The sequence below is a fragment of the Indicator indicator genome, chromosome Z, assembly GCF_027791375.1.
Source record: "Indicator indicator isolate 239-I01 chromosome Z, UM_Iind_1.1, whole genome shotgun sequence".
NCBI classification, from domain to species: Eukaryota; Metazoa; Chordata; class Aves; order Piciformes; family Indicatoridae; genus Indicator; species Indicator indicator.
The window spans coordinates 76,263,455-76,276,942 of record NC_072053.1 but is presented as its reverse complement, the minus strand read 5'-3'; the positions used below and the strand labels follow the sequence as shown (position 1 = coordinate 76,276,942).

Sequence of the window (13,488 nt, the reverse complement as noted above, 5' to 3'; positions counted from 1 at the left end):
ACTCAAAACCCACACAAGAACCTTTAGAAAGGTTAAGACAGCAGCACATGGCTGCTCTCCAAGCCATCCCCTGAGCTCCAGGCTAATGAGCAGAGAAAGGAGCCCCGGGAAGACAGCAGAGAGTTCCTGAAAGGATTACAAAATGCCAACTCAGAGGCCTTGAGCAGCTTGGGCTAGCAGGAGGTGTCCCTGCCCAGGGCAGGGGGGTTGGAACTGGATGATACCCAAGGTCCCTTCCAACCCAAACCATTCTATGACTCTTAAGAATTTATGTCCTCAACTTTCAACCCAGTTCTGCATTCTCCTCTGACAGCATCTCAGGCATGGCCACTAGAGGAAGCTGTGACACTGGCAAGCACCACTCAGGCTATCACACAGGGAAAGAGCCCAGATGGGGACACTCCTGCTCCTGCTGCCCCAGGACCTGCCACCTCCTGCTCAGACACAACCCCAGCCTGCCCCTGCACCTCCACACCACCTCAAAAATGAAATATGAAGAACTTCTCAAAGGGTCCTGGCTACTCAATGCCAACATTGCTCTTGTGAAGCTTTCCAGCAAAGCAAAAAAAGTGACAAGAATCACTGAAGCCTGAACCCAAAGTGCACCCTGAGAGCCACCACTGACAAGAGGTTTCCCAGCTGCCTGCACCACGTTTCCCATTTCATGGCTTACACAAACCCTCTGCAAACAACGAGCTGTGAGCAGCTCCTCATCCCTGAAGCCTTCTGGGCAGCTGTGATACCCTCTGAGCCAAGCTGCTGAGCCAGCAGTGCTTGTCCCTGACCTGCTGCCACCAGGGAGGACACCACAGGATGAAACACAGAGGAACATGCAGCAAGGAAGCCATCAGATCACTGAGACCACTGAGAGCAGCAGGTGCAGCCAGCACCAGGTTTGTTTTCTCATCTTTAAGGACAAGGAGGTGGAGGAGCATCAGATGCACCCCAGAGGAATGGGAGGCACAAGCTGAACAGCCCAGCTTGGCTGGAGGGCAGCAGCTCAGGAGGTCAAAGCCAGCTCTCCCAAATCAAAGCTAATTTAGAGCCACCTAAACAGGACTGCAGCCAGGGCTCTCTGGGGGCCCAATCTTCCCAAGGCATCCCCTAACCCCTGGAGCTCACAGACCCTCACACCAGTCTCATCCCCCCTGTTGGAGTCAGGCAACCAGGCTGGGGGCCACAGGGAGCCCCCAAGCAGCAGCCCCAGGCCTCCCCTGCTTGCTCCCAAGCTGCCACCCACCAGCAGCTGTGGTCACACACATCTTGCCTGGGGTTAACCAAGCTGCCAGCCTCCTGTGGGGGTGGGAAAGGAGCTTCACCTCTTCTTCCATGGAAATACCAAACACTTCATCCTTTGCTCCCTTCCTGGGGAGGGGGGGGGGGGGGCGGGTCAGAGGAAGAAGGATTTTGCACTGCTCAGCTCAGGCAGGTTCCTAGGGAAGCTCTCAGAGCACTGCCCTGGGTGCCACGGACAGCTTCGAAACTCTTTCTTTAAATACTTTCTTTAAAGCTTAACACAGCTACATTTTATACATAAATAAACTTTCTCTTCTCTTGCTTCCCTCAGTGAAAGCTAGATTTAGGTGGAGGGGGGGTGGAGATACATTACTTGTCTTTCCTCTTCAAATAAAATCATTTGGTATAGATATAAAAATAGATGACTTGGGTTTCCTTTCAGTCAGAGGTCACACAAGGGTTGGGGTGAAGAATGGAAGACAAGCACAAGGACTTCCCCCAAAAATATATATAAAGGAAAAAAACACAAAGAATTGAAGCCTGGAGTGCAAGAGCAAGCCAAGAAATCTGTGTCCTCCAACACAGGCATAGCCTTGCTCAGGCTGTTCTCGCTGTGCTCCTGTCCTTGCCTCCCAAGAGGGTCACATTTCAAGGTGACCACCACAGCACCAAACCCAAAAAGGCTCCAAACACCATCTGAAAATCAAGTTTCTGGGTCTCAGAAGCAGGCTGCAGCTGGATGCTGAGGTTCTCTCCTCTTTCACTGACCAGAATGAGGGGCAGGGAGAAGGCAGCAAGGATTGGCAACGTTCCTGCTGGCAGCAGGACACCTCACAGATCTCTCAACGCCTGTCCCAGGGAGGAAGATGAAGAGCAGACAGCAGAAAGGGGGAACTCAGTATCCCACAGCACTTCTGCCTCATGGAAACAGAGCTTAATGGCAAAGAGTAATGCAGGGAAGGATTAACCTGCAGTGTGGCACCATGTGGAGAGGGGTGGGGAAACATCCTGCAAGGGGAGAGGAGCAGAGACCCTACACAGAACCTCACACAGAGGCCTGACAGCTCAGCTTAGGCTCAGCCCTGGTATCAAAAGGGAAAAAAACAAAACACATCAAAGGCCACAAATTTACCAGAGAGCTCAAAATGAGCCCTTCCAAGTCTGAAGTTGGAGGAAACAAACTGCACATCCCCTCTGAGCAAAATATTTCTCATGGACCCAGCCAGGCACGTGGGTGTAGGCAACGACTTTGATACAACTCCAAGCTCAGCTCCCTGGCAGCTCTGCTCACACTCCCACAGTTCCCATTTCCCACCCACCCTGTCACAGCCAGTCCCAGTTAATAATAATAATTAATAATAATAAATAAATAAATGTTTGATTCACAGCTGCTCTTTTTTCCCTCCCCTCAACCCCAAAGTCCAGCTCAGCACAGCCACCAACTTCTTCTGAGACCTGGTCCCCAGCAGGTTTCATATTGGCACCAACTTTTGGCACTTTACCACTTGGGATGCAAAAAGGAACAAACAAACAAAAAAATAACATTTAACAAATAAATAAATAAATAAATAACACTCCTGAACAGCCATCAAAAAGAAGCCTTAGAAGGCAAAAAGGTGGTATGGGACCACTGAAGTTTTCAATCCCAAATCTGGCTCAAGCTTGTTGTCTTCCTCTCCTCTTTTCTTCACACAGAGGTTCTTCAGGAGGTCACGGTTAGGTGATCACAGTGTCTGTACCCATGGCTGGTTGTCCTCCTCTACTCATTTCTACAGCTGCCTGACTGAAATCAAATCTGAGAGAGGGACAGAAGGAGAAAAAGCTTCTATGAGCTGCAAGAAAACAGGAGAAAGGGGTGAGTGGAGGGGGGAAAGACCACAGCATGAGCTCCCAACTCCTCAGGGAGCAGTGAAACCCCAAAGCAAACCTGGACTTTGGAGTGGCCTGGCTGCAGAGCTCAGGTGGAGCTACACAGCACGAAGCACAGAGTTGTTTTGGCTGGAAGAGACCTCTAGGATCATCCAGACCAACCTTCAATCCAACACTACCATGGCCATCAAACCATGTCCCTAAGTGCCATGGCCACAGGTTTCTTGAACACCTCCAGGGATGGGGACTCCCTGGGCAGCCTGTTCCAATGCCTGACCAATTCCAATGAAATCCAGCAGGAAGAGGCTTTGCTTGCAGAGGAGCTCCCAAAAAGCAACTTGCTTTTGGAAACAGACCTCAGCCATGCCACTGCCCTGCCTCTGCAGCCAGGCTGTTGGCACCGTGCACAGAGCTGCAGGGCTGACCCCACTCAAGGCTGCAGCCAGGCAGCACCAGAGCTGCAGCCACCACCTTCCCCTGCTTCTCACCAGGAGCTGAACTTCCAAACAGTCATCAAATATCCCAGGAGGCTTGAAAACCAAACTACACAGGAGAGACAGAGGGGGGAAGACAGACAGACAAGCCTTAACATCAGCTGGAGGAGCCATCCCATGGCACCGGGGAGGGGACAAAGAGGGAAGCAGAAGGCAATGGCCAAGGGAAGTCAGAGCAGGCACACACGGAAGGGCACGGCGCTGGCACCCGGTGTGCCCTACAGGGGCAGGTCAGTGCTGTTGTGCCGAGTTTTCCGCGCGGTGCCATCGTCCCTGGGCAGGGCTCTCTGCAGGCTGGACATGGCCGCGGTCTTTTTGAGGTCGATGACCGCGTACGAGCCGGTCCGGCGGGCCGCGGGGGCGGCGGGGGGCGGCGCGCAGGGAACCGGCAGGTTCGGATGTCCCTTGCGCGGCTCAGCTTCCAGCTCCACCTGGATGTAGTTGAGCTGCCGCGGCTGCTCGGGCCGAGGCCGGGGGAAGTCGAAGCTGAAGACGCTGGGCACGCAGCCGCGGCGGGGCCGGGGCAGGAAGCCTCCTCCGCGCCGCCGCCCGCCGGAGCCCAGCGAGCTGCTGCCGTGCAGCGGAGCCTCCTCCCCGGCCTCCGAGCAGCCGCTGGGGGACGGTGTCAGCGTGTCCCCGGGGCCCGCCGGCTCCTCCGGTGCCCGCCGCAGGGGTTGGCTCTCCCACACCGGGGGCAGTGCCGGCAAGTTCTGGTAGTGCAGCAGAGCCGCCCTGCGCTGCGAGCAGCCCGCCAGGTCCTCCCGGGCCAGCTTCGGGCGCCGGCCCTGGCACAGCGAGGAGGTGGCGGCGGGCAGCAAGCCGTTGACGTTCTGGTAGACACACTGGGGTGAAGGACACTCCTCCTCCTCCTCGCACTCGTTGTTGTTGTTGTTGGGGGGGCAGAAGTGCGTCCTGCACTCCCGGGGGTGCCCACAGACTCGTCTGTAGGTAGCGGCAGGACCCAGGACGAACTTAACCTCCCCTGGCTGCAGGAAGACCTGGGGGTTGCGGTCTTCCAGGGAGCAGCTGTGGTTCCTATGGGGGAAAGGAGGGTGGACTTCAGGCAAGGAGTGCATACAATGCCGGCCCCTCAGCTCCTGATCACCATTGGCTGTGTTGACGTAGGTGTGGGACTGCAAGGAGAGAAGCAGAGGGACAGTGAAAGGAGAAGAGAAGAAACAAGAGCAGAGCAGCTGCCAGCAGCTGAGAAACCAACAAGAAGGGACAATTTCTCAGTGGCCAGTGAAGCAGGAGGAGAGGAAAGAATGTAGGTGTTCAAGAAACATGTGGATGTGGCATTTGGAATGTGGTTTAGTGGCCATGGTGGTCTCAGGCTGCTGGCTGGACTTAGGGATCACGGAGGGCTCTTCCAACCCAAACAGTTCTGTGATTCAGTGAATTTCAGAGGTTGGAAAAGATTTTGGGAAGCAAAACACAAAAGCCAGCTCTGGATTCGTGGACTGAAGGAGAGACAAAAAGGAGTCCAGCTGCAGAAGACAGAGGACATCTCATAGCATCCTAGAATGAATCCTAGAATGGCTCAGGTTGGAAGGGACCTCAGAGATCATCTGCTCAAACCTCCCCACCTTGGGCAGGGACACCTCTCAGCTAGACTCAGCTGCTCAAGGCCTCATCCAGCCTGGCCTTGAACATCCCCAGGGAAGAGGCAGCCACAACCTGTTCCAGAGTCTCACCACTCTCCTACTGAAGAACTTCTTCCTAAGCTCCAGTCTAAACCTGCTCTGCTTCAGCTTCAAGCCATTCCCCATAGCCTGTCTCTAGATACCCTCATAGAAATTCCCTCTGCAGCCTTCCTGCAGGAACCCTTCAGGTATTGAAGGCAACTCTAGGCTGGAGTCTTCCCTAGGCTGAACACCCCTAGTTCCCTCAGCCTAATCCCACTGCAGAGGTGCTCCAGCCCTTGGATCATCTTTGTGGCCTCCTCTGGACTCACTCCAACAGCTCTGTGTCCTTTCAGGCTCACTGCATGTGGCACAGAACAAAAAGCAAAGCCACTCTCAAAGTACTTCCCTGAGCAGCTGCCACTGGTCACACTGCAGCACTCACACCTGCCTGGGCTTCTCTGATAGCAAAGGGAAAAATCTGAAATTCTAAAGCTGACAGCAAAGAGCTAAACATCTAACATGAGAATAAAAAAAAGAGTCGGAACTTGGGTGTGCATCCACACATCAGCTTGGGGGCTGCAGCAAGAGCTGACGGGTCAGGCAGCCTGACCTGGGCTCACAAGGGAAGTGCTGCTGTTAAATAATTGCTAAATACTCCTGGATCAAGGAAGCCAACTCAGTCAGCCCTGGCAGAGCATCTGTTCTACTGAAGTCTCAGTGAGCAGAAGTCTACAAGAGCAAAATAAAGCAAAGAGGAAAAACCAAACAAAACAAAAAACCACAAAAGGCTTAGGAGGAACTGAGGATCCCCTGAGCTTTGCTGGAGTAAGAAAAACCCAGGAGTGCAGAGGCCTGTGCTGGTGAAGCAAGCTGCTTGGGTATGGCTTGCAAAGAGCTGAGTTTTGGCCAAGCCAAGCTTACCTGCTCATCAGGCCCAAGAAGGGCATGAGTGGAGTCTTCACCCAGAGAGGAATGCCTCAGGCTGCTGAGGGAGGGGCGCCGAGCTGAGGAGCATGAGAGAGCTTCGCCAGGGAAGCTGTGGAATCCATTGGGAAAGCCCTGCACAGTGTACCCCAGAGCTGGGAGGAGAATCAAGGGAGAGAAGTATCAGAGCACTGCCTTGGTATATCAACCAGAGCTGACTTCATCTGCAGAGTGAGCAGGCCTCAGCTGGCCTCTCAGCTGCACCCTGCACATCAGGAGCAGCCTGCCTGGGAAGACCCCTACAGTGAAGCCCCTCACAGGAACACCAGGGCCAGGCCCTCTGGACCTCTACTGAAGTCACTCCCAGTGGAGATGGGAACTGAGCAAATTCAAACTCTTCCAGATGTGGTTTCCTCTAGGAACAAGCTGCTCCTTGGAGGTGATGCTTCCCAGAGGCCACCTGGCAGCAGTTCAGATGACAACCAGCCAAAGGGTGACAGCTCAGCTGACTGCTTGAAGGGCTTTTTGCTGCTGTTTCCTTGGAAACAAAATCCCACATCACAGTGGGGCCCTAAAATAAACACACTGCACGGGGCAGAGGTGGACACAAAGGTATGGGTCAGCAGCTAGGCAGCACTCGGGAGATCTCTGTGGGCTCCAAAGAGTCATATTACACCAGGAGACATCTCTATGTTCCCCCCTCTGCTCCCCAGACACTGAAGGAGTCTTACTGTTGGGTGCCTGGGGGGTCCTGGAGAGCTCCCTCTCCGTGGGGTGACTGTTCCTGGTGATGACCACAGGCTCTTCCACCACGTTGATGCTGTTGCACTGCATCAGGTCCTGAAGCAGATTGAAGATCTCCTCTGCTCTGGAGCACTTGAAGGCAAAAATCCCTGCAGAGTAACAAAGAGGAGGGTCAGAAAGGCAAGAACAGAATCCTGCTTTACACAGAACCCCAGCGTGGTGGGGCTGGAAGGGACACAATGGCCAGGGCAGGGTTGGAAGCTCTCCAGAGGAGACTCCACAACCTCTCTGGGCAGCCTGCTCCAGGCCTCCAGCACCCTCACACCAGAGAAGTTTCTCCTCCTGTTCAGATGGAACCTCCTGGGTTTCAGTTTGTGCCCCTTGCCCTGTCCCTGGGCACCACTGAGCAGAGCCTGTCCCCAGCCTCTTGCCCCTCACCCTTTAGCTCTTGCTGAGCATTGCTCAGATCGTCTCTGGGGCTGCTCTTTTCCAGGCTCTCAGCCCCAGGGCTCTCAGCCTTTGCTCCTCACAGAGCTGCTCCAGGCCTCTCAGCAGTTTTGGAGCCTCCTCTGGACTCTCTCCAGTAGTTCCCTGTCCCTTTTGAACTAGGGAAGCCCAGAACAGGATACGATATTCCAGGTGTGGCCTGACCAGGGCAGAGCAGAGAGGAAGGAGAACCTCTCTCAACCTGCTGCCCACACTGTTCTTCATGCCCCCCAGGGCATTCAAGAGAATGAGGAAACAAACTTCTTTTTTTCCCCCCTCTCTCTCCTCAGGGATGCAGATGCCAAGCAAATCTTCAGCTCTTTAAAAGCAAGAGAGACAGAGTGGGAAAGGAGCTAACAGGCACCATTGTAAAACTGGAGTCTCTTCCCAGAGCTGCTGATGACTTGGCACACATAGTCCTGGGTGAGTCACTTCCCTTCTCTGTGCTCAACATCCCTGTGCAGAAAAGCAGTAAAATGCACAAACCCTTCCCCTCAATGCCACAGAGCTCTGCCAGACACAAAATGCCAAGCACCCAGTTGAGCTTGCACTGACCAGGGCAGAGAGAACACACCAGGGAAAACAAAACAGCCCACCACAGGGCACCACTGACCAGAGACCGGAGCCTTCCTGGCACCCACCCTTAAGGTTAGTGTAAACATGAATGAGATTCCTTCCCAGGCTGCTCTTCTCCAGCCTAAGCAGCCCCAGAGCTCTCCTCATCACACATTCCAGCCCCTTCAGCATGCTTCTAGCCCTCTGTTGGGTTCTCCCCATAGTTCCCTGTCTCTCCTGAACTGGGGGAGAGCCCAGAACTGTACAGAAGGGCAGAGCAGAGGGGGAGAAGAAGATGCTGCAAGGAGTTCCTCCCTGCAGGAAGCTGCAGACTCACCCTGGCCTGTCTGGCAGCGCCGGCCGCTCTCGAAGGAGAAGAGGTTGGAGTCGTAGCCGTAGCGGCGCAGGCAGAGGTAGGGCCACCGGACGGCGTCCCTCTTGTGCGTGTGCAGCAGCAGCTCCGTCTGCGTCAGCTCCATCACCCCAGCGCCCAGCTCCGTGCCTTCATCGTCCACGTTGGTGACCTGCAGAGGTCCCACAGCTCCCACCAGAGGCACAGCAGCTCCCGGGGGCTCCCCCCTGCCCTTCCCCGGGATGCCTTTTGCTCAGCCGAGAGAAATGAATTGGCTGCTGGCAGCCAGCGCCAGGCAGGCAGCACTGGAGATTGTGAGCTTGGCAGCTGTGCTGCTGGGGCTGAGCACAGGCTCTGGAACGCAGCCCTGAGCAATAAAAAGGTTTCTCTCCAGTTCCCCATTTTCCTTGCTCAGGCTGAGTCTCAGCACAGAGGCGATTTCAGCTGCTAACACAAACATAGCTGCAGCAGAGCTGGCTTGAGGGAAGGGGAAAGGAACCAACAAATCCACACAGTAACAGAGCTGCAAGGCCCAGAACCCAGCACGGTGTGGCTGGAAGGGACCTCTGGAGATCACCCAGTCCAACCCCCCTGCTCCAGCAGGGCACCCACAGCAGCTTGTCCAGGAGCACAATGGCCAGGGCAGGTTGGAAGCTCTGCAGAGAAAGAGACTCCACAACCTCTCTGGGCAGCCTGCTCCAGGCCTCCAGCCCCCTCATATCAAACAAGTTTCTTCTTGGCCACAAGGACACATTGCTGCCTCATGTGCAGGTTGTTGTTCCCCAGCACTCCCAGGTCCTTCTCCTCAGAGCTGCTTTCCAGCAGGTCAGCCCTCACCTGTACTATTTCTCCTCAGCATCTCACTAACTGCTATCTAAGTGAAAGACTCCTCAGGCAGAGCAGAGGTTTTCTTTCCTTTCATGCCTGAAGCCTGACCCGTGCTGGGCTGCACTCTCCCAGACCTTGTGATGGGGCTGAAGGCACAATATTTACCTTAAATTTGGTGGGGTGGTTGTCTGGGATGCTGTCTCTGCACAGACAACTGCAGCAGGTCCCCATGACGCCAGCTGGAGAGGCAATCCCTGGTGAGAGGCCACAAAACAGAGGGCACTCAGATGTCCAAACCCACTCCTCTCCCACCCTCTCTGAACATGCAGCATTTACAGCCTGCATCCTCCTTGCCCCCCCTTCATGTGCCCCAGTGGATTTGGATCCCAACTCTTCAGTGTGTTCCTCAAGCAGTGGACACCACAGGACACAAAGCTAATAAAACCCAGCAGCTTCCTTACCATTAGGCAACTGTTGGATGTTTTTGGAGGAGTGAGAAGAAATTCCCACTGCTGTCCCTCTATCTCCTTTGGGACTTCATGGTAAGCAGGTGTCAGTCACCTAAACCAGAAGGGAAACAGTTCCATCTTCCACCTGAGGAGGAGAACACAAGGAAAAGAAATGAAGCCTCAAAAGCTTTGTGTGTGTGTGTCTGAAGCTCCCTCCAAACACCACAAGGGAGGCAGCCACACTTTTTTCTTTCCCACCTGCATTTTTTGTGGATGTCAGAAAATAATTCTGCACAGCACACTCCTGTGATTCCCCAAGGGATATAGAATCTACAACCAAAAATAAGAGAGGTTTTCTTTCTTGGGTTTGAGATCCTGCACAGGAGTGGAGTTTGGTGGAGTTAGTGCAAATCAACCCCAGCAGTAACCCTGAATGGCTGGGGGCAGTGAGGATCCCAGGGATCACATGCAGCTGCTCCTCAGGAATGTGAAGGTGCCTGCAGAAGATGGAAGGTCCTTAAGGGTCAGAGGACAAGCAAGGGAACACAACAGCTGCTCTGCTTTGGACTGTGAAAAGTTGGATGCCAGCAAACATCAGGACTCAGCTGTCAGACCTCTCAGGGGGCAGTCAGTGAGTGCAGGTATCAGGCAAGCAGGAGCTGCACACAGCAGCCGTGTGCAACACTCCTGTCTTTGATGCAGGCTTGAAGGACTCCACATCCACTCCAGGGCAGAGGATCCAGCAGCAGCTAACACCAGAGGCTGCCACGTTTTATTTGGTGAGAACAGCTCCATCTGAGGTGTGAGAGAGGGAAGCCATATGGATAACCAGCCTGGCATTGGAGCACTAAAGGCTGCTGGAAAGCTCGAGCTCTGCCCCACCAGGATCTGCCTCAGCAGCAGCTCCAAATTAAACAATGAATCAGGGGGGAACACCTCTGTGCAAAACCACATTGCAGAGTTGCCCTTAGGCTCCCTTAAGGCACAGAGAGAGGTGGATGGAGGGGCAAGAGCTGACCAAGGAGTCCCACTTCATTTTTTACATCAGAGGAGAACCTAAATCACCTGCCATTGGCCCCTGGAGAACTTCCTACCACACCCTGACCCTGCCAAGTCCCCCAGAAGAGGAATGCTTCCTTCTGAATGAGCTGAAGGAGCCCAGGCACAAATCAAACCAGTTGCTGCCTGCCCTCTTGCACATCACCCCTGATACACTCCCTACCAATACCACATCCTGCTCCTGCCATCCTAACTCTTGTCCTACACTCAGCATGGATTTACTCCCTGCTGACCATACAGGCTTTGATCAATGATTTAGCAACAGATTCCTCTCTGCTTTATCTAATCTGCTCACCAGGGGCCTTGTCTTCTCCTGTCTCTGCCCTCCCACTCCCATCTCATCCCATCCCTTAGTGAAGAGACAAATCTTGTCAAAAACATGTTGCCTTTTCTTCCTCTTTCTTCTTTATTCCTCTCTCCTGTCCAGGCTGAAATGTTGTCACCTAAGCAGTTGTTATTATGGTCAGAACTGAACGAACTAGGGGGAGAAAAAAAGCCATTGTGAGATCCCTGGATGCTCTCTCAGGGCTTCCTGCTATTCCTTGCTGTTGAATATTTTAGCAGCATCCCTTTCACACAGATATGGAGACTCCCAGGGCTCCAGCCTCTTGCTCAGTGCTTCCAACAAGCACCTTTATGAGGACTCTTTGCCAGTTCAGAGCCTAAAGCAGTGGAATCAAACACTCTGATAGTGGTAAACACTCCCCTGAGAGTAAGAGCTTTTGCCTCCCAACACCAGCAGCCACAGCCTCCCCACCTCCCAGGATCCAACCCCAAACCCTCCTTAGACCTTTGCAGCCCTTCCTGGCCCAGTCTCCAGACCACAGCTCACCTCTGGGGATTTCACTCTTCTCCCAAGCCCTCTACCCCCAGCCAGCCCAAGCCCTCCTCATGCCTTCTGCTCCTCATGGCTTCAAGTGATGCCCCTAAACTTGGGACTGCAGAAGATGCTCTACCCAACCCCCAAAGGGCCAGGGCACCCCAACAGCCTCTGTGACAGCCCTGTGCAAGGGGCTCAGGGATACCTCAGATGGAAACGTGCATGGCCCCAGACCAGCCCACCCGTGACAGGCAGCGACGGACCCTGAGCCCCACACCAGAATCGGAGGGAGAAGGAGGGCTGCAAGGGGAGGAAGGGGATGAAGGGAGGAGGAAGGAGCAGGGGGTTGGAAGGGGCGTGCTTGGGGACAGGGGCTATGAAGAAGGGGCGAGTCTCGGGGTGGCGAACAAGGAAAAGGGTGCAAGGGGGCGACTGGAGAGTGGGGAGAGGGTGCGAAGGGACACCAGGGACCACGACGGGGATCGGGGACAGGGAAGGGAGGGAGGCAGGGGGCAGTACGGCCGGCTTCGGGCCAAGGCGCGGTGCCGGTGCCGAGGGAAGGCCCCGGCGAGGATAAGTACCTGAGGCGCTGCCCGGCTCCGCCGTCCGGGAGCTGAGGCCTGGGCCTCTTCGCTGCCGCCCGGTCCCCGGCCCGGCCCGTCCCCTGCCCGGCCTGCCGGGTCCGGGCTCGGGCTCGGGGACCGGGTGCGGATCTGGCCCCGCCAGTGCCGCGTCCGCCCCAGCCCGGGCCGGGCCCGCCGGGAGCAGCGAGTCTGGCGGCCGCGGCCTAGAGCGGCTCCGGTTGGGAGGACCTGGCAGCGAGCGCCCGCGGCCGCCAGGGGGCGTGCTGAGTCCGCCGAGCCGCCAGGGGGCGGGGGCGGGGGCGGGAGGGGGCCCACGGCGGAAGGCGGGGCCAGGGCAGGGGTCGGCGGAGGCAGGGGTGGGGGGCAGAGCGGCAGGAGGGCTTCGGAAGGGGAGTCAGTGGAGGAGGGTTTGGGGGTGCCTGGGGTGGGGAGATGCTCTAAGGGGGTCAGTGCAGGGGGATTTGGGGGTGTGAGGCAGGAGGGGGTGCTGAGCGCACTCTGAAGTCAGCCGCCCCCATTCACAGCATCCTTAAGCCCCATCCAGCCCAGTTCCACCAGAGCCCTAAACCAGCACAGTCAACGGCAGCTTGTCCCGCACGGCAACTGCACCCCTGGACCACCTCGGCCGGTGCCTGGTTGCCCATGTCCCGACTCAGCCCTGGCAACTCTGATGTGCTAAATGGCAACCCCCACGGATGGCGTTTGGCCTCGGATAGGGCACACGGGAAGGTGCCAGCTCTCCAGGAGGGTTCAGGACACATACAGTAGGACAAGGTGGAGGCCACAAAGCGCCGTTACGGAGTGGGCATCAGCCACGGGTTTGGAGGGGGGATGGGAGCCGCTGGTTCCTCGGCAATGCCGCATGAGTGCTCCCAGTCTGCTCCAGCACCGAGTCGCTGGAGCCCTGCAGAGCTGCTGGCCTCACGCTGGTCACACCATGGTGCTTTTGGCAGCCTTTCGGGCTGGTGCTCTGCTCGTCACACACACCGTGTCACAGTGCACACCTCACCCATGGGGATCTCACAGCGTTTCCAGGGTGGTGGCTTCAGCCCCACCTCAGAAAGCCCCACTTGACCCAGCTGTGGAGCCTGAGTCCCTCTGCCTGGCAGCTTTCCTGAGGAGGACTTTGCCCATTCGTCTTTCCACCGTGTAGAGAGATGTTGGAGCGCGGGGCTGGGAGCTGGCAGCAGGGAGGAGGTGGGGGGCCCACCACCAGCTGGTGGTACAAAGTCCAGAGCAGCCAACAGATCAAGATAAAGCTGTAGAGACCAACCTCCCACCGAAGCCAAACTGGATTAACTTCCCCAGTGCAGATCTGAGACCTTAAAGGGTTCCTGGGTTAGTTCAACAGCCCCAGTGGGACCCTGAACAGGGAAGCAGAGAGGAAAGATGCTCACCAGCCCCTTCTCCTTTTCCTCCTGCCTCTTTCCCTGCCCAGGGGATTTTGCCAAGATGCAAACCAC

General features: G+C 55.8%; 1 protein-coding gene across 1 annotated transcript; it reads right to left on the bottom strand.

The window, feature by feature from the left end:
- Positions 1-3,817: 3,817 nt before the first annotated feature.
- FRS3 (fibroblast growth factor receptor substrate 3) lies at positions 3,818-9,604 on the bottom strand. The gene is made up of 6 exons (XM_054397957.1): positions 9,575-9,604; positions 9,279-9,367; positions 8,271-8,457; positions 6,880-7,041; positions 6,146-6,303; positions 3,818-4,732 (listed from the first exon to the last, which is right to left on the bottom strand). Exons 2-6 carry the CDS (start codon positions 9,342-9,344, stop codon positions 3,818-3,820), a joined length of 1,488 nt encoding a protein of 495 aa, XP_054253932.1. The 5' UTR covers positions 9,345-9,367; positions 9,575-9,604.
- Positions 9,605-13,488: the final 3,884 nt, after the last annotated feature.

Coding starts and splice junctions, on each gene's coding strand:
- FRS3 (XM_054397957.1), bottom strand. CDS start 9,344: ATGGGGACCTGCTGCAGTTGTCTGTGCAGAGACAGCATCCCAGACAAC. Junction 8,458..9,278: donor ACCACCCCACCAAATTTAAG/GTAAATATTGTG, acceptor GGACCTCTGCAG/GTCACCAACGTGGACGATGA. Junction 4,733..6,145: donor TTCTTGGGCCTGATGAGCAG/GTAAGCTTGGCT, acceptor CTCTCCTTGCAG/TCCCACACCTACGTCAACAC.